Source organism: Muntiacus reevesi, chromosome 10, assembly GCF_963930625.1.
Source record: "Muntiacus reevesi chromosome 10, mMunRee1.1, whole genome shotgun sequence".
NCBI lineage: Eukaryota > Metazoa > Chordata > Mammalia > Artiodactyla > Cervidae > Muntiacus > Muntiacus reevesi.
Window position 1 is genome coordinate 15,454,578 of NC_089258.1, and position 21,770 is coordinate 15,476,347.

The 21,770-nt window shown below is 37.4% G+C and overlaps 1 protein-coding gene across 12 annotated transcripts in view; it reads right to left on the minus strand.

The window, feature by feature from the left end:
* CDC14B (cell division cycle 14B) overlaps positions 1 to 21,770 on the minus strand; it is a 131,336-nt gene that overhangs the window by 48,596 nt on the left and 60,970 nt on the right. For 9 of the 12 annotated variants that reach the window (XM_065946394.1, XM_065946393.1, XM_065946395.1 and 6 more), the window contains exons 2-4: positions 12,189 to 12,279; positions 11,568 to 11,643; positions 9,583 to 9,675 (exon numbers count right to left, since the gene is read on the minus strand). In XM_065946394.1, coding sequence (XP_065802466.1) covers positions 9,583 to 9,675; positions 11,568 to 11,643; positions 12,189 to 12,279 — 260 coding nt within the window. Of the gene's footprint in view, positions 1 to 9,582; positions 9,676 to 11,567; positions 11,644 to 12,188; positions 12,280 to 13,611; positions 14,076 to 21,770 lie in introns of those variants that run through there. The other 3 variants (XM_065946400.1, XM_065946398.1, XM_065946389.1) reach the window with 3 other exon arrangements.

A 21,770-nucleotide genomic window follows, 5' to 3' on the forward strand; every position in this document is an offset into this window, starting at 1 on the left:
ACGGACTTTAGGTACAATGAGATAAGCTGAATGAAATTTACAGATTCACAATAAGTTTGTTATATAATGCTATCATCTGAATGTCTGTGTCCTATCTAAAATTCATGTTTAAAACCTAACTTCCCAAAAGTGATAGTAGTATTAATAGCAGATGTGGCCTTTGAGATAGCCATGAGTGAAGCCCTGAAGAATGGGATTAGTGTCTTATAAAAGGGACTTCAGAGACCCCTAGGCCTTTCCACCATGTGACAGCCCTCACTGCACTATGCTGTCAGCCCCATCTTGGACTCTCAGCCTCCAAAACCGTAAGAAAAAAACTTCTGTGATTTATAAGCCTCCCCAGTCTCTGGTATTTTGTTATAGCAGCCCCAGACGACTAAACATGTAACAATCAAAGAACTGCTTTCTAACAATATATAATTCTTAATTCTATACCCACTTCCCTAGTCAAAAGCCCTTCCCAAATAAAATTATCACTAATTTGTTCTTGAGAAGAATCCTTAAAATGGCTCCTATATTAACCTAAATTCTCAAATTAGTAAACTCTAAATCAATCCAATTTTATGACCCATCACTGTATTCCCAGCAATTTGGAAGCTATATGCTTATCAAATTCTTTTGGTGTATTTTCATGAAAAGCTATATATATAGAATGGTCACTCTAACTGCACATTGCTATCCCCAAATAGAAAACACCGAGACATTAAACAACTGTAATAGCTAACTTCCAAGACAGCCCCAACAATATTCATCTCCTGATATTTTCACCCTTAATGAACAGGTCACCACTCTGTAAACAGTAATCGGTTTCCCTGGTAGCTCAGATGGATTTAAAGGTAGAATGTGACTTCAGAGGCTAGACCATAAATATGTTGTGGCTTTTACTGTGCTTTCTTTAGGACTCCTCACTGGAAGTAAATCAAGTTGTTATTTGTAAGGGCAGCCCACATAGCAAGGAATTGAGGACCTTTGCCAACAACCAGTGCTAGCTGCCGGGCATGTAAACCGGGTTATCTAAGCAGTGGACCCTCTAACTCCAGTCATGCCTTCAGATAACTGCAGCCCAGCTGAATCCAGAGCAGATACACCTAAGTTAGCCACTTTCAAATACATTCCCCACAGGAACCGTTAGAGAGAATACTAAGCGTTGGCATAGTCTGTACGGTACCAAGAGATAATACAGTAAGTAATGCAATAAACTATTACCAACTGATCATTTCAGTTTGTTGAAAGTGGCTAAATTTTTTTTTTTTTAATGTGGCAAGTGCAGAGATGTAACGGTAAGGAAGCCCCATGGCATAGGAAACATAAGTAAGGAGAACCTGCTGTCTCTCACCAGGTAAGCAATGTCTCTGAAGGAGCAAAAGGCTATCTCACTGGAAAAATAAAATATTGGGGTAGAAAATACTTAGGAAGTCAGTACTGCTTTTCACGATACATGAAAAGCATGGTTTTGTATACTGTGGGGTTTTTTGTTTTGTTTTTTGGTTTATTTTTTGCTGAACAATACTGTAGCCATTTCTAGGGCTTCCACTGCCCCCATTTAAGCAATTACCATCTACTTAAACCAGCCTCTGTGAAAACTTCTGATTTTTGGATTGCTGATCTACATTTCAATACTGGGAGAGGCTCAAGTAGCAAAGGATAAATTAGTGGACTGAAACAAAAAGATCACAACTTGATCATTTATAGTTTTAATTCTGACAGTTCAGGTGTCAAATAATAAAGCACAGTTGTTTAGACAGGTACTTCTCATTTCTATTCTTCTACAGAACATTTTGAAATTTAATCTATATACTTAGAGAAGCCTTTGGCAGAGTTTAAAAACCCAAGTCATCTGAGTTAATCACAACAAAGGGTATTTAAATTCCAACAACAAATGTGTCAGCTCAATAAACCAGTAAACTATTCAATTATTCCTCATGGAGAAATGTCACAACGTTTCTTGTATTTAATTATTTTCACATCAGCCAGATGACACAGTCATTCCAATGCCAAGAACTTGATTGATCTTTTTAAAAAAAAAATCAGTATCCAGATTAACATAAAATTTTCATAAATCAATGCAAACTGGAAACAGGTTTAAAGATTCCTGCTGAATAAAAAAGGTGAACAAGGAAAAGATTATCTGCAATAAGCAAATTATGTAATTTTAAAAAGTAAATAAGAGAAAATCACTGTCACAGTTCCTGCACAAATACTAGTTAAAAAAAAAATCCAAATCACTCTAAAAAAAAAACAAGATCAGATGGTCTTACATTTCAATAGTTTTAACCTCTCAAATTACTTTTATTTGTATGTACAGTAGGTTGGTATAATGATGTTCAATATAGATAAAAGGAAACTGGAACTTTGGCATAGCAAACACATCTCTACCATGGCCAGACAACTAATAAATGTGTAGGAATTTGCCTTGGCTATAAGGGTAAATGGATATATTCTATGTGAGCAGCAGGGACTTTTTTTTGAGACAAAGCAAAAATCCTGAATTTTTAAAATAAAAACACCTAATTTTTAAACCTCAGCAAAAACAAACTACTAATTATAAATACTCTGTGGGTTACCTAAAGCTGGCAAACTATTACTTTTTAACCTCTGGTGTTAATTGCTCACCCTGGATCATACTCTTAATCCTTATTTATAGATAAGAAACTGTGTAAAACAAGTACTAAAACAAGAGTGGGGTCCAAAATTCCACAGAAGCCTCACAGATTTGCAAACATCCTAAATGCTAGCCCCTAGCAAGTTTGACAGAGGGTGGAAATATCAAGTTAGGCTCAGCAAGGTGCAAAGGGAAGTAAAGTTGTGATAAACGATGGTGACAGCAGCCAGCTTCCTCCACCACCATGCTGGCTCCCTTCTGCGGCTCCGGCGCATCTCTCACTACCCGCTGCCTGGCTGCTATTTACCTCTGCCTGGCCGCTGTTGGCCCTGCCTTTCACAGATACCCAGGAAGGGTGTCTGCCCAGCGACAGGTGTTTACGAACACTTCGGCAGACCCACCTGCTTCTGTCTTCCAGTCTCTGTTACTCTGTCTAGACTGTGGTTCGTTGAGCTGGATTCACACACACTGCTTCCAGAGACTCTCCCCTCAGCTCGCCTTATCTTAAATTCTCGTCTAATCCCCTCACCTTGCAGCCACCTTAACCCAGCATTGAGTTTCTGAGTCCAAAATAATTAAATCATTAAGAAAAAATGGATGACAGGTTCAAAAGATCATCATTAAATAACAAATGAAGCCTCTGAGCTCTTATTGCAACTGTTGAAGCAAGCTCAAATTCAATGAAATGTAGGATTCTCCTCACAGATGGCTGAATTAATATATTCCTAGAATTTCATTACTATCACAATTTGTGGTATAAATGTTTACAAGTAAACCATTCTGAAGGCTATAAAAACTGCTTAAAACAAAAATATAATAATAGAGAGTGACATTTTGAACAGGGAACCTGTATGTTATCATAATTAGCTCTACAAAGTAATCTATTAAACATTACAAGAGGGCAAACTGGCAAATTATGTACCAACAGTCTGCTTCTGTTATTATTTTACACTCAGGATGCTTTAACCACAGAAAATGTTAGAAACAACAGTTAATTTCCCGTTCTCAAAAGTACATTTAAAAAAAAAAATCAAAAGTACATTTAACCTATGGAAGAGCTAAGTACTGTATATGTGCAGGAAAATATAAATGTTGAGACAGTAAGATATAACCAAAGCTGATAACCAGTAAAATACAATGGTATTATTTTTGTTTTTTAATATAAAAAGCAGATTTAAGGTGTAATAATGGCAGGCAGAACCAAAAAAAAGAAAATTACATTTAGTAAATGCTTAATTTGTGCCAAATAGTCTACCAGACTGAAATTAAAAGCTAGCTCAATTTGAACCTAAATCTTTCAACTTCTGAAATGAAATCTCTAAACACTTTACAATGGCCTATTCCAAACAGCTGTTTGCAACTAGAAATTAACGTTTATTCCTACTAGTGTCATAACATATCACCATTATTATAAAGTATACACATAAAAAACTAAATAGAAAAGGTGACATTTCTAAAATGAATCACCATATATTGTAATTATGTTAAAAATTGTGTTCACTAAAATATTAATAAATTTTAATGTGATTGATATACTTCAATTTTTAAAAATCTTGATTTAAAAGCTTAGGGGCAAGTTCAGCTATTTCAATTCTTGATTTTTAATGGCTGTGGTAACTGAAAAAGACAGTCTTTAAAATTTGTTTCTCCATTCCATGTATTTCTTGTGAAGTGGAAGCTGCATCAATAGGCTTGCGCATGAGTGTATGTTGTATCACATCTGAAAAGAGACTACCTAAATTACCATTATTGGTACTAAAAATGGCCACTGGATTAGGTGTTAACCATCAAATCCCTGGGAACCCTCTTGATGAAGGTGAAAGAGGAGAATGAAAAAGCTGGCTTAAAATTCAACATTCAAAAAAGTAAGATCCTGGCATCCAAAATGGGGGAAAAAATGGAAACAGTGACAAACTTTGTTTTCCTGGGTTCCAAAATCACTGCAAATGCTGACTGCAGCCATGAAATTAAAAGACACTTGCTCCCTGGGAGAAAAGCTATGATAACTTAGCGTATTAAAAAGCAGAGAATCATTTTGCTGACAAAGGTCCATCAGTCAAACCTATGGGTTTTTTTCAGTAGTCATGTACAGATGTGAAGTTGGACCATAAGAAGGCCAAGCACGAAAGAATTGATGCTTTCGAACTGCCGTGCTGGAGGACTCTTGAGAGTCCCGTGGACAGCAAGGAGATTAAACCAGTCAATCCTAAAGGAAATCAGCCCTGACTATTCATTGGAGAACTGGTACTGAAGCTGAAGCTCTAATCCTTTGGCCACCTAATGTGAAGAGCTGACTCACTGGAAAAGACTCTGATGCTGGGAAAGATTGAGGGCAGGAGGAGAAGGGGGAGACAAATGGTGAGTTAGATGGCATCACCAACTCAACAGACATGAGTTTGAGCAGACTCAGAGCTGGTGAAGAACAGGGAAGCCTGGAGTGCTGTAGTCCATGAGGTGACAAAGAGTTGGACAAGATTTAGTGATTGAAAAACAACAATCAAATCCCTTCAATATATCATGATATATCATTTACCATGATACGTAAATGCAAGTGCAGGAATGATTACACTCTTTTTTTAATCCTGTTCCACAATGATGTACACATTTGGTTAGTAAATTTCCAATTTCCTAAATGTTAATCAATAGATGCTAGAATAGTGCTGCACATTTTTCAAATATTTAGCAAATGAGTTAAAAACCCATTGAAATATTGTTAAAGCTGGTTTTAAAATTTTGTTTTGTGGCTATTAATATAATACTTTACTTCAAAAACCAGTTATTAAAGGGAACTGGCTATTCATTCTGTCTTCTCGGTAAGAAAATTGGTTTCAGAGTAACCAGAGTCCCAACTGAATGAGGAAAAGCTTAATTCCCATAGAAGTAAGCCAGCTAATAAGTGAAAGAAGGATGAATAATTAGAAAAATATTATACTGAAACCCCAGTAAAATGATTGATTCAATCAAGCATATTCAACTGTTTAAAACACCAAGATGCATGGTTGATAGGGAACTGAATATACAAACAGTTCCAAAATCACCCCACACAGAATGTTTAAATCATAAGGACAAAACAATATATTGAAGAGATTTGATGGTTAGCACTTAATCCAGTGGCCATTTTTAGCATCACTAATGGTAATGTAGGTATTCTATGTTTTCTGATTGATACAACATATGCTACTAATGCAAACCTATTGTTACAACTTTCAGTTAACAAGAAATACAAATAATGGAGAAAAAAGTTTAAAAAAATAGGACAAAAAAAAAAAAAAAACCCACAGAGGGAAAAAAAAAAGAACAACAACAAAAAATAAAACCACAAAGAAGAAACCAGAGAAATTCAAAAGGTGGAACTTTCTATAAGAAACTAGGTCTGGTTTCTTAACAAACAAACAAACAAAAAAATCAACGTTAGCTAAAAAGGACCATGTGTGAGAGAGATTTAAGTACACAACCATGGTCCTGAATTAGATATTGGTGTAGACATTTTGGATTAATTGAGAAATACAAATATAATCTGGGTATACAGATGATGAAACATGTACTGAAATGAAAGAACAGATCACTGACTAAAAACAGTCATGTGATAAAACTATACTGGTGAATATATACTGCTTCTATAAAGATAAAAGTATCTTTTAAAAGAAATTTTTCTAAGTTTCTCAAGGGTCCGAACATGGGTTTTACACACATTTTTTATAACAAAATGACAAAGTTTCAAACTTTTTTTTTCGAAATGCTCGCACAAAAGTAAATTTGTTTTGAAAAGCATTAGAATTTCATCCTTACTTGAAATGACAGGTTAAAGTACCACCACCCCAAAATCTGGCTAGGAAACAGTCACTGACTTATCACAACAGGGCAGCAAACTTATCATTTTGCAAAATGCTATGATTAAATTATCTTTTTCTAAACACACACACACACACACACACACACACAAAAAACTCAGTTTTCTTTTATGTCCCTCAACTCTTTTATTGTGAGTGATACAAAAAGATTTTTAGTTTTATCCTGATTTGTTATACAAGAATCTAATATTTCAGATAACTGGCAAATCCATTTACCAGGCCACATAAACTTAATAGTTAGAAACAAAAAGTCAAGCCGTTCTTCTTATTTCTCACACCACACATGGTGCCTGACCATCTGATAAAAGGACTAAATATAAGTACGGACATGTCAATCCTATTTTAAGTATTTGAGTATTTTAAGTATTTGTAAAGCCTAACTGCTTCTGTTAGGGTAAAAAAATAAACAGAATTACTAACTTTATCCTCTGACTCTCTCCACACCCTCTATTAGGTCTTTTAGAGTATACAAGGATGAAGGGAGAATGGTTCCTTTCAGAGGCCCAGAGTTTAATAAAAGGATAGTCAGTCCTTTTAAACAGAATCAGTCCATTTGGAATACTTCTTCCTGACTGTACTTCCTCCAGACTTTTTGCTTTTGTTTTAATATTACTACACCACCCTCTAAGTCAGTCATTAAGAAGACTTATTATCTCCAAAATTCCTCAAACAACTCCAGAAAAGGTCATCAGACGTGAAGGTCAATTTTTAAGGAATTCTCACTCATCTCTATAAATCTTTATAATCGGAGAACTCCATAGTCTTCAATCAGATCAAACCTATACCACTTACTTACTTACTTACTTGGGGTATCCACACTTATGTCTTGACATTCCTTTGCTACTATGAATAAATCTCCTTTTCTTAGAAGTTTTTCGCCTGTTTTTCCATCTAGCATCATTACAGCCCCAATCTCCTACTTAAGCCAGCCAGTCATGGCTACAAAGTCATTTGCTACAGCCAAGAGCCATAAAACTCCTGCCAAGCTGGCTTCTAACTGAACAGAGGAATGAACTCAAGTGTAACTGTTTACTTGGCACTTTCCTAACCAGTCAAATCAGTGCTAACCTGGGAGTGTAAAACCCTGGAAGGATTTCTAAATCTAAAACATATTAGCTGTAGAAAAATAAACTTCTACATGCCAAAATACAACCATAAACAAAGTCAAAAGGCTAACACCAAACTGGGAACCAGTATGCCAACACATTTTCAATCAATATGCTAATGGGTATTGATCTATAGCTAGTTTTTTCACTAGCTATTAAAAAAAAAAAAAACCAGCAAAAAATCTAAAAAGAGAGATTTCTTATTTATAAAATTATGAAGTGTTTTATTTCTAAGACAACCCTTGGTTCCCACCATACCCGCAGCTACTCTCTAAGGGATTCTTTCACACTGAAGTCACCATATCTGGCTTACTCCAGATCCCACCATTTTATTTTTTTTGATCCCACCATTTTAGAGATCATCTCATCTGACCAGAGAGAGACAACCGACCGACCCCAAAGTAGTCCAGAAGAGCTCTGTGTGTTCTGCTCAGGAGAACATTCTCTTAAATGAAACGACTTCAGCCATTCCAGACTTTTCTCCTGGGCAAGAAAGACTTTTACTGTTACACCAAAAGCCATTTCTTCAGGGTTCCCTTTAATACTTTATGAACACCAAGAATTCTGGCTGTGTCCTTTTTCCTGGAAAGCTATCACAGTTTACTCTGTGGTGTTCCTCTCCCCAGTGACTAGCCAAGTAATGGGACCAAATATCCCACTTAAAACAGCTACATCCTTCATTCCCTTTCTCTTGAGATCCTGCATAGCCTCCTGCCACCACCACAGCCCCCTCAGGAATTTTGCTGCTAAGTACAATAAGCATTAGGAAAGATGACAAGTCCTTATCTGGGTAAGCTTACAAAAACCAAATTGTAAGAAACATAATCTACAACCTGTGTTTCATACATTCAGAGATGATAATAAAACTTAGTTATCTCAGAATCGCTTCTCTCGATTACTTTTGCGAACATAAACAAACGCAAACCCCCAAAAGGCCTTAGTCATTGTTGTTAATGATATACCATAAACACAGAAAAGAAAACGATCCAACTATTTTGAGGTGCAATTTCAACAAGTACCATGAACTTTTTGGTCTAATCACTGTAAATCCCAAATTTTCAAACTACACATCAGAAAAATAGTTTTAAGCGGAAGCATGACAGAAGGAACCTGGGGGGAAGAAACAACTTACCTCAAGAACTCCAGCACCAATGCTTTTTTATCTAGAATAACTACTTGATATTTTTCCTCACTTAGTAGAGCAGCTAGGTTCCACACCCCCAAAAACATGAAGAACACCACTCCAGAAGGACCTCTTGGCTTATTTAGGAAAATCTGTTACTTAGGTACTCCTAGAGATGAATGCACTAACTACTAAACAAAACCTGACTCTAAATAACCAAATACTTTCCATGATATTTACAAATAAATGAAATTCATAACTCATGAAATACTGGCTATTCCAAAATAATCTTCCAATGACCTAAACAGACCACCCAACTCAATGCTATATATAATCTACACAGTATGTTATCATTTTCCTAAAATACTGACATGCCATATCCTTCTGCTATATGCTTTTTGACATGTTCAGAATCATACCTCAGTTGGGGAAATATTGCCTGTACTCAAATTATAAAGAACTCTAACCACATGTGATACACTTTTTATGTATTTTGGTTTTGTTTTTATAAATCAATTGAAATCCTGACTCTACTTTCATAACTTTACTACATGTATCATGACTTAACAGAAACACAGCTTTGGGTCATTATTTTCTAAACTTAAGTGCCATAATGCTTAAAAAGGTATTCACACTAGTTGATTTTTTTAAAAAAATAGACTTTTTAAAAAGCAGTTTCCAGTTCAGAACAGCAAAACTGAGTAGGTTAGACATCTCCCATATACCCCTTACCCTCTCTCCATAGACTTTCCCACTTGGTCAATTTTTATAAAGCAAAAGATCTTCTTTCTGGCAAGAGATCAAGATGTCTTAGAAAAAAGCAGTATCAAAATGCCAACTACCAGTACCACTGTTGTACATATTTTCACTAATATATTAGAAAAGTAGTTAAATACTTACCATATAACATCCAACAAGGAAAGCAGCATTTGCTTGTTTTCTCTGATCAGGGCCAGTAAAATGTATAATTTTCTTCCTCATCATTGTAATGGACTGCATAAAAATAAACAGTTGTTAGTATTTCCTTTCTAATTTCAAGTTTTTGAAAACTTTATTTTGTGATTAAAATAAATTCTGGATCTCACATGTTGAAGCATTCAGAAAGACTTTTTAAATTGATACTCAAAAATACCATGTACATTCCCATAAAAGACATACTCTTGGAATAGAACAAATGTACAATTAAAGAGTGGGAGAGGAGATACCTGAAACTAATATATCATAAATCAACCACACTTCAATTTTTTTAAAAAGAGGAGATACAAACAGATACACTTTCTAAGTATAGACTATCTCTGAAAGAATACATAAAAGCTGGAAAAGGCAGTAAAAGAGATCTTTCCTTTCCCTATTGTCTGATTTTTAAAAAAATCTATGCCTGAAACTCTTAAATTAAAAGGGTACAAAAACAGGTAAAATAATTCATCCTGTTAGAAACCGGGATAGTGAATGGGGTAGGGAGGAGAGGAGGGTGGTACAGAGATAACCAGGAGAGTGTAAACAGGCTGTTCCCGGGGTGTTGCTAATGTTCTGTTCTTGATCAAGTTAAAAATAAAAAGGATATAGAAAGTAAAACCAAAGGAACAACATTATTTGTTAGTACTTCCTTACATGTACTTCACTAACTTGAGTTGAAATATTTCAATTAAGGGTAAGAAATAGGACATATTCAGCTGAATAAGCACAGTATTCCTTCACTTCTGTGAGCCAGTGTTTGGGTATTTCAATGATGAACGTGTACATGATGAATTTTCCTTTAGTTGTTTACACAGAGTAAGAGATCCAAGTTGATTTAAAAAAACAACCCAACCAGCCCTCAAGCAGCATAAGCATAAAACACTCTTACTATAAATTCTCAACACATTTTTATCACTATTAATTGAACAGGAATCAAAGTTTCAATCAGGTTGGATGGTCAATACTCTACAAGTTGTTCTAGGAAATATTAATGATTTTTTAATTTTGAAAAAAGGATGAATATAATCTTCATTGACCCAAAGGATAGAAGTCCTCAGATGGCCAAGTATTTCTGATGTGGAATTTTAAGCCTGATGTTCAAGGGAGAAAACATCTGCCTTACTCACTAATTAATTTTCAATGTAATATAATTTTTAGTTGACAATGAGTTTTATTTCTGTGTAGTAACCTAATAAATAATCAACCGAATAAACTTGTTTTTAAAAAGTACCTGCCCCCAAATCCAGTATTTCTACTTGAGAATTTCTACTTGTAACTCTTGGAATTGCTAGCAGTTTATAAACTTTTTATTTTATATAACTAATAATTCAAAGTTTTTTAAAAAATAAATGAATAACATCTAAGTTCAAACCAACAGTAATACACTCTTATACTTCAGTGATACAATCTTAAATATATGCTGTTTGCTCCTGTTTCCCAACTCCTTAATCATATGTGTAAAGGGTCAAGGTGAAGAGTCACAAGTAGTAAAATATCATGAGAGAGTCAAGGTACAATAAAGTAAGATGAACTGATTGCTCTTAGTCTCCTAACATTCCCTATCACAGTGAAGGGAGAAAGAACAATGACCAAAGGAAGGAAAGCTTCTCTTGTTAGGTATCAGTTCTATTAGCTCAGACAGTAAGAGATTCACTTTATTAACAACTTCCACTTTGGCTTTTCAAATATCTAAACATCACCAATCCAAATCAGAATCAAATGACCCAAACTTAAACCATTCCATCAAAACTCTAGAAAAACAAATAGATACATTATGACTTCATAAAACAATAAACCACATGTATGTCCCAAACACCACTGGAGTGAAAAACTTGACATTGCCTTTTTAAAAATAGATTCCCCCTCCTCCCCACAAGATCAGGCTAATAATGATTACTTAAGTGAAATCTCAGTAAAAAGTACTTTACCTTTAATTTCTTATTTATCTTGCAGCAATATCTGTAAACCATTGCTAGATTGAGTGGTCCAAAATCTGCGTAGAAGCTGCAAAAATGAAACACAAAAATGTTTATGTGTGTTCCAGATGCTTTGCATATAACTGCCTTTTTGTAGCTATGAGATCAAAATAAAGGAAGAAAGTACACACCAAATTATTATAGGTCATATAACTTAAAGGTTACTGCCTTACTAATAGAAGAAATACTGTGGTAAAAGATGACTAATAAAAAACATGATAAGCACTACAACACCTTTAAATCTAACCTCAAATAATACATGAAAATACTTTCTGAATAAAAAAGGCTATTTTTCCCACACATTTTTCCACTGGCAAAATCATCTTACTTAGCACACTAGTTTAAATTTCATTATACTGTAAACTATTAGAATTTCAAATGTAAATTGTTAAATTTAGGAGAATTCTTTCACTTTTTGATTTTCCCCCTCCTAAGGATCTATTTTATTACCATAAAATCAGCATCCTGCAACTAATGATGAATAGATTTACAATGTTCCAATTTTATAAACATACCTTTAGATTTTTCAAAATAAAAAAAGTTACTAACAATCTTTTAAAAAGCAATACTTACTTTTCATATTCAAGTTCATTATCTATGCTGAAATAATGTACATTTGATGAACTCTTTGGTCTGCTGAAGAGAATGGCAAAACAAAGGCGATCTGAAATGGAAAAATTGTAATGTTCCTTCCTTCACATTATTAAAAACATTTTATATATCATGATGCAACTCTTTTCAAATGAAGTAAAAAAAATTTTTTTCCATGCATGTTTTACCTATGGTAAGGGTATCAACGGGTAACTTCAAAATATTCTATTTTGGTGGGTAATAATAAATAAGCAATTTTTAAAACGGAGAAGTTGCCTTCAATATTAGTTTCAAGAAGAGTAAGCAACTTTTCACATAGTGATACGACTTAATTTTTGGATGAACCTCTCATCGCAAAATGTTAGCTATTCTAGATTAAAAAATTTCAGCAAGGCAGCAGGCATTTCATGGCTAGACCACCAGTCGTGATGATTCTCCCTATATTTCGCTATATTTTCAAGACATCCTAAAAAGTTATTTCAATAAGAAGCTATGTTTTAAGCAGAAAGACAACGCTCTCAAAATTGCTTCAAAATTAATGTTTACGGCTACAGAACACAAAACAAATCCTGTTTATCCAGTGTTCTTGGGGGTCACTTTTTTTGATCCGGAATCACTACCTCTGTAGTGATTTTTACAGACAAGTTACCATTATAACAGAGGCAAGTAAAGTTTTCTGTACGATGTGTATGAGATGAACCTGCATTGCATAAATGAAGTTAGGCTGCAGTGAGGTTTAGCAAGAATGTTAACAGAGTAATGCTAGGAGGCTCCACCCTTCCTTTCCCGCCCCACCCCAAAAAGAGTTGCCCAAAAATCCTTGGGGAAGCCGTAGCCGCAATAACTAGTAGTAGTAATAATACTGGTAGTGCTAATAGAATACTTACATTCAAATTATGGCAAAATCAAGTACAACTCCCTAAAATAGTTAAGAAACAACAGATGCCAGCTGGCATCCTTTCCCCAAATAGTAATTTAAGCAATTTTTGCCTACAATTCAGTGCACACAATTGCTATATTTTTCCTGTGAATGCGTCAACTAAAACGTCTTGCAACCACAAACACTCAAACAGATGACGGAGCTTACTCCTTTTCAACCACAAATGACCCTTGATCCCCATGCACAGCGACCAGGGATTTGGCTCCGAGGTGGCGAGCCTACGCGCCATGGTGTAAGGACACAAGGGTCCCAAGTGCACACGTCAATGCGGATTCACCCCCAAAGCAGGACCACGTCTGAGCACTAGCAGTCCCGGGAGGCCACCCACGCCCATGAGACAGCCTCGGCCCTGGTCCCGAAGTTTAAAGGCGCGTCTTGAGCAGCAATAGGGGTTCCTCGACCCCTGGGTACTGCCCGATGCCCTCTAAACAGGGGGTGTCCCAGAGGCGCGCCCTCCGCACTCACCTTTGATCACCTCGGCCACCAAAGGGGTCCCTGCACCCTCCCGGCTCATGACTCCACTGCATCTGGAAGGCGGGGCGGAGGGCCGGGGAGCAACTCGCGGAGAGAGGAGGGCCGCGACCACACCCCCGAAGTTTAAAAAGCAAAAAAGTTTAAAGGGCCGCGCCCAAACACTCGGCACAGCGACGCCCCTCGGCCGGCCACCCCACCGCCAGCTCCGGAGAACCAACCCCGGAAGTTGGAAACTTCGCAAGCGCCCCAGACGCCGGGTGGAGAGGGACGGGTGCGGGAACCAGCCCCAGCCGCCCGGGCAGTTTCGCCCCGCCTCGGGGCCGCTCGGCGGTCGGTCGTCTGCAGCGCCAGGCCCCTCCAGCGCCGCAGGTCTGTACTCAAAGTCGGGAGGTGCAGCAGAAGGTCACAGAGGCAAACGCGGGCCTGGTTAGGAAAGCGGCTCGCAAAACGATTAAAAGGATTTCTCGGAAGAGAAGGGCTCGGCGGCGGATCTGACCCCCACCTTCTGCTCGGCCGTCCTCGCCGCCGCCACCAGGGGACGCTACAGCCAGGCCGCACCGAGAGGTCGGCGCCCGGCCTCGAGGCCCCCGCGAGCTCCCTCCACTCCGGGGTGGAGGCTCGCCGAGTGGCTCGCCTGAGGGCTGGTGTCCCCTTTTAAAGGGGCCTTTTCAAAACTGTTCAAAATTTAAAGGTACGCCTAAAGCAGAGGTCATTCATTCCCTGAAGGGCCTTAGATTTCTCCTCAGAAAACTATTTGGAAGGTTGAAAAACAGGAATTCTGACGCGAGGCTAAATGACAACTTAAGAATTTTCTAAACCTCTGTTATTTAGTCTCCACAGACTAACTTATGTTAGTCTCCATAACTAAACCTATGTTAGTTTCCAGTGAAAACAAAAGTAAGTTACAGTATGAATAAGGTCCTCATTTTGTTATATATAATATGGTAGTGGGATTATGGGGGATTTTTATTTCCTTCTGTATTCTAGGTTTGCTACAGAAAAGTTATTTTAATAATCCGTGAAAAATGTTTGCAATGACTCTCCCTTAAAAAGAACAAGCAATACAGTAACTACTCTTTCCCAAGAATTACACTTTTATTTGTCATCTCAATAGAATATACACGTTATATATCACAATATATACATCTTTGCCTCAAAAGTAAACCTGCATTATCTCCTTACCTTATTCTAAATTTCCAGACAGACCAGATGTTTTTAAGTGTAAAAAACAAAACATTGAATTATTTTTTAATGAATAATATCATTCCAAATGAAAACATCTATAAGCTATGAGAATCTGTTAAACTGATAAACATTTCAAAAATAGTCTTCATGGCAATAAATACAAACTCACAACATAAACTGGAAAAATATTTTAAATCCATCTCAAGAACACACCCAACCTCAATTTTATCTTAGGGCGAAATAATAAAAATACAATTTAAACTATACAGTACTACTTTTCCTTCAGACTGGCAAAAATCAAAGGAGTTTGATAAGTACTGTGTTGGTGAGGTGGGGACACAGGCACTCTCATAGTCTGTGGGTAAGAATGTAAAGTGTGACAACCTCCATGAAGGGCAACAAAAGGCAATTTGGCAGAAATTTCCAAAGCTGAAAACTAAACACTGGCAAGATTGCCAAGATGGACATCTTTACAGGTGTTTACAGGCTGCATGATTTATAGCTACATATTTAAAACACATATGTATACAATTGTATATGAAATCTTGCATATCTCTGGAAGGAAACACAAAAAAACCCAGTGTTTGCCTTTATAGGGGGAAACTATCTGTAATTAGGGAAGTTATAGTTAGAAAGATTTATTCATTTTTGTAACTTTTGAATTTTGTACCATATATTACCTATTCAAAATTATGAAGTTTTTGAAAAACAAACTTGCCAGATAAAAGTGTTCTTCCAAAGCTGACTTCATTAAGACACAAAGCATTCAGTAAACACAGTATAAGACAATCTAGAAAATGTCTTTGCACACTTCTAAACAACAGAACAGTGAAGAGGAGCTAAAGAGCCTCTTGATGAAAGTGAAAGAGGAGAGTGAAAAAGTTGGCTTAAAGCTTAACATTCAGAAAACTAAGATCATGGCATCCGGTCCCATCACCTCATGGGAAACAGATGGGGAGACAGTGGAAACAGTGTCAGACTTTATTTTGGGGGGCTCCAAATTCACTGCAGATGGTGACTGCAGCCATGAAATTAAAAAACACTTACTCCTTGGAAGGAAAGTTATGACCAACCTAGACAGCATATTAAAAAGCAGAGACATTACTTTGTCAACAAAGGTCCGTCTGGTCAAGGCTATGGTTTTTCCAGTGGTCATGTATGGATGTGAGAGTTCGACTATAAAGAAAGTTGAGCAGCAAAGAATTGATGCTCTTGAACTGTGGTGTTGGAGAAGACTCTTGAGAGTCCCTTGGACTGCAAGGAGATCCAACCAGTTCATCCTGAAGGAGATCAGTCCTGGGTGTTCATTGGAAGGACTGATGCTGAAGCTGAAACTCCAGTACTTTGGCCACCTCATGCGAAGAGTTGACTCATTGGAAAAGACCCTGATGCTGGGAGGGATTGGGGGCAGGAGGAGGAGGGGACGACAGAGCATGAGATGGCTGGATGACATCACCGACTCGATGGGCATGAGTTTGAGTAAACTTTGGGAGCTGGTGATGGACAGGGAGGCCTGGCATGCTGCGATTCATGGGGTGGCAAAGAGTCGGACACGACTGAGCGACTGAACTGAACTGAACTGAAACAACAGAACTGGTTAGTGCTACCATCTCTTGAAATCCAGTTTCTTTTAACAAACCCAAATAAAACCCGAAGGAGCTACATAGAAATGGGGAGAGATTTTCCCTCCAAGTCCAAACCTGAAATTCAGTTCCCAAAGGAAATATTTTATATATTACAGGGTGAGTTAGAATCACTGATTTTCTTATGTCCAATTACCTGTGCACAAGATATTCTCAAATTGTTATTCAAGAGTCATATTGTGATAAACTACAATAGAGGCCAGAGTACTGGGATGAGAGCTATTTATTAGAAAACTGGAGCTGGAAAATAGGTCTCTTTTAAAACATTTTGATTAAAAGTTCATGATTAAACTTACTATCCTATGGTAAACCCATGTGTCCTCCCTTTAATGTGTTTGTCGTCAAAAACAAAACTGAAGTATTGAAGAGGTAGACTTTCTTGCCCTACACTCTGTCATACAGTCACCAGTCCTGCTTCTTTTACAGAAAAGATACAGTAGAAGTATATTAAATCTCATGGTTTTTAAGCATTGACAAGAACATTCAAAATCCATCCTTGTGCCAAATTTGTCTACAGTTCTGATATGGCTTATGGGTCTCTAGTTTACTACCTCTTCCTTTAATAAGTATTTGTTAAGTTAATAACATTTTCCTACATAACAACTAGCTATTGGGATGAAAAGTGTTAGTCACTCAGTCATGTCTGACTCTTGGCAACCCCATGGACTGTAGCCCACCAGGCTCCTCAGTCCATGGAATTCTCCAGGCAAGAATACTGGAGTGGGTAGCCATGCTGTTCTTCAGGAGATCTTCCCAATCAGGGATCAAACCCAGGTCTTCTGCATTGCAGGCAGATTCTTTACTGTCTGAGCTACCAGGGAAGCCCAGTTAACCATAATACAGAGAGAGTTATAATCTAAACCGATTGAGAAATATATGTAGTAGTCAGGTGGCAATGATAACACAGTATCTACTTTTTAATAGAAATGATGAAAAGAACTCTAAACACAGTAAGCTTCCCACGCATTCTGTTTCCCCCCTGGAACCAGACTGACTTCACAAGTCCTGGCAGAGGAACTGGAGAAGTGCAAGTCTTCCCTATGGGGTAGCGAAGTCTCCCTCAGTGAGCTCACTGTCAGACAAGCAGAGGGAGAATTCACATCTCCTGGGAATAAGAAAGAACAGGCTCCACCTGAACAGCGACTGTCCCTCAGGGAGGGCTAATAGCCATCACTCTCATCTATCATTAGTTCTTTGTTCCTTGAGATGAGGAGTAACCAAGAGAAGCATAGGAAGAAATGCTCATAAAACAGTGGCAACTAACAATTACTGAGAGTTTAGTGCCAGGTATTACATTAATAAGCTCATTCAGTTCAGTTCAGTTCAGTCGCTCAGTCATGTCCGACTCTTTGCGACCCCATGAATCGCAGCACACCAGGCCTCCCTGTCCATCACCAACTCCCAGAGTTTACTCAAACTCATGCCCATCGAGTCGGTGATGCCATCCAGCCATCTCATGCTCTGTCGTCCCCTCCTCCTCCTGCCCCCAATCCCTCCCAGCATCAGGGTCTTTTCCAATGAGTCACCTCTTCACATGAGGTGGCCAAAGTACTGGAGTTTCAGCTTCAGCATCAGTCCTTCCAATGAACACCCAGGACTGATCTCCTTCAGGATGGACTGGTTGGATCTCCTTGCAGTCTAAGGGACTCTCAAGAGTCTTCTCCAACATCACAGTTCAAAAGCATCAATTTTTCGGCGCTCAGCTTTCTTCACAGTCCAACTCTCACATCCATACATGACCACTGGAAAAACCATAGCCTTGACCAGACGGACCTTTGTCGGCAAAGTAATGTCTCTGCTTTTTAATATGCTGTCTAGGTTGGTCATAACTTTCCTTCCAAGGAGTAAGCGTCTTTTAATTTCATGGCTGCAGTCACCATCTGCAGTGATTTTGGAGCCCCCCAAAAATAAAGTCTGACACTGTTTCCACTGTCTCCCCATCTATTTCCCATGAGGTGATGGGGCCAGATGCCATGATCTTAAGTTTTCTGAATGTTAAGCTTTAAGCCAACTTTTTCACTCTCCTCTTTCACTTTCATCAAGAGGCTTTTTAGATCCTCTTCACACTCTGCCATAAGGGTGGTGTCATCTGCATATCTGAGGTTATTGATATTTCTCCCGGCAATCTTGATTCCAGCTTGTGCTTCTTCCGGCCCATTAATATAAAGCAAATGCTACTACCACTATTAGTATTTTTCAGGAAAGGAAACCTAACCTAAAGAAGCAAAATAACTAACCTGAGTAAAGTCACAAACTTGTAAAGTAGCAGAATCAGGATCTTAACACAGGCTTTTTGCCTGAAGCCTGAAATATTTAAACTCCTGCCTCAAAGACTTGCCTCAATATAAAGCAAGAGTAATTAAAACAATAAGATTTTAGCACAGCAACATAGAAATGTGAACCCAGGCAAATATGAAAACCTAGTATATGAAAAAAATCAGTCATGAAGAAGTCCTTACTCAGTAATGGACAAATGTCTATAAGTATGAAAAGAAAACAAGGTACCAATATATTATATTATATTATACCTTACATTATATAAAATAAAGACCAAATGAAGTAAGTTTTTAAAAGTTGTCAGATAACTATAAAAATTAAACCAACTAATTTTATAATTTAAATGGGACTTTTAAGCATGACACAAAACTCAAGGTATAAAGAAAAAAAAAAACCAGAAACTTGCAGAAAATATATAATAGTTAATAATCACAATGATAAAATCTGTAAAACAATATAAAAACCCAATAGAAAATAAAATTCTATAAAGGCTAGAAACAATTAAGAAATACAAATAGCCAATAGCATATTAAAATAAATTTAATCTTACCAGTGGCTCAACATTAAAAAGTCCAACATCATGAATAGATTATGGAAGAAACCCACAGAAGAAGTAATTAAAATCAACTCATTCCAAATTAATCGTTTATACATGGGATTAAAAGAGAACATTTTTTAACTGATCAAGGTTATCTTCCAGATACCTTGGGGAAATACCACAGTTCATGCCTTAACTTCATAAGCATCTCCCTAAAATGAAAACCAAGATGAAAAATTCTACTACCATGACTTCTGTTTAAAAATGTAGTAACTCGAAGTGCTCACCGATGCCAAGATAAAAAGAAATGAGGGAAGACTTAGAAACAAAACTGTACTTATTTACAGACAACTGTCTGTCTAGAAAATACAAAAGGATCTGTAGACAAACTACTAGAATAAATAAATAAACGTTTGCAAACTTTCTCAATTTACATGATTAGGAGTTTTTAGAAAAAGTTTTTCTGTGTGCTACTTGTAATAACTAATAAAAAATATAAGTGCATGTTCATTTATGAATATAGGAAAGATAAAAGCAAGTTTTTATTGGGAAGATTCACTGTCACAAAGATGGTAATTTCCTTCAAACTAAATGCATTCTTATCATAATCTCAACAGAACTTTTCACATAACTTAATAAGTTGATCCTAAAATGAATCTACAAGACCACAGGGTCAAGAAGAACTGAGAACAATTTGAAAACAAACAGAAAGAGGCCTTTGCCCTGCCAAGTATTAAAACTTGCAATAATTTAGGCATGTAGAATTGACACATATACTAGATCTCTATTATATATAAGAGCTCAGTAACAGACCCCATATACATAGAAACTTCACTTATGGCACAGGTAGCATTGAAGATCAATAGTAACAGTGTGTATACACTCAGTCACTGAGTCATGTCTGACTCTTTGTGACCCCATGGACTGTGGCCCGTCTCCTCTTGTCCATGGAATTTTCCAGGCAAGAACACTAGAGTGGGTTGCCATTTCCTACTCCAGCAGATCTTCCCAACCCAGGGATCAAACCCACGTATCTTGCACTGGCAGGCAGATTCTTTACCACTGTACCACCTGAGAAGCCATGGTAAAAGTAAGAATGCTCAACACATGGTGTAGTGACAATTGGTTGTACATACTATTAGATTCATGAATCAAGGTAAACTGAATGTGGTCATACAGGAGATGGCAGAGTGAACATTGAGATTTTAGGAATCAGTGAACTAAAATGGATGAGGATGGGCACATTTAATTCAGATGACCATTATATGTACTACTCTGGGCAATAATCCCTTAGAAGAAATGGAGTAGCCCTCATGGTCAATAAAAAAGTACAAAATGCAGTACTTGGTTGCAATCTCAAAAATGACAGACTGATCTCATTTCATTTCCAAGGCAAACCATTCAACATCACAGTAATCTGATTTTATGGCCCAACCACTAATGCTGAAGAAGCTGAAGATGAACAACTCTATGAAGACATACAAGACCTCATAGAACTAACACTAAGAAAAGATGTCCTTTTCATCATAGGGGACTGGAATGCAAAACTAGGAAGTCAAGAGACACCTGGAATAATAGGCAAGTTTGGTCTTGGAGTACAGAATGAAGCAGGGCAAATTCTAACAAAGTTTTGCCAAGAGAACACACTGGTCACAGCAAACACTCTTTTCCAGTAATACCAGCAAAGACTCTACTTATGGACATCACCAGATAGTCAGTACCGAAATCAGATAGATTACAGTCTTTCCAGCTGAAGATGGAGAAGCTCTATACAGTCAGCAAAAACAATACCTGGAGCTGACTGTGGCTCAGATCATCAGCAAAATTCAGGCTCAAACTGAAGAAAGGAAAACCACTAGGCCATTCAGGTATGACCTAAATCAAATCCCTTATGATTATACAGTGGAGGTGATGGAACAGATTCAAGGGATTAGATCTGGTAGACAGAGTGCCTGAAGAACTATGGATGGAGGTTCATAACATTGTACAGGGGGTAGTGACCAAAACCATCCCCAAGAAAAAGAAAAGCAAAAAGGCAAAGTGGTTGTCTGCGGAGGGCTTACAAATAGCTGAGAAAATAAGAGAAGCAAAGGCAAAGGAGAAAGGGAAAGATATTCCCAACTGAATGCAGAGTTCCAGAGAATAGCAAGGAGAGATAAGAAAGCCTTCTTAAGGGAACAATGCAAAGAAATAGAGGAAAACAATAGGATGGGAAAGATCAGAGATCTCCTCAAGGAAACTGGAGATACCAAGGGTACATTTCATGCAAAGATAGGCACAATAAATGACAAAAGTGGCAAGTGCCTTATAGAAGCAGAAGAGATTAAGAAAAGGTGGCAAGAATACACAGAACTCTACAAAAAAACTCTTAATGACCCAGATAACCACAATGGTGTGGGCACTCACCTAGAGCAAGATATCCTGGAGTGTGAAGTCAAGTGGGCCTTAGGAAACATTACTATGAACAAAGCTATTGAAGGTGATGGAATTCTAGCTGAGACATTTCA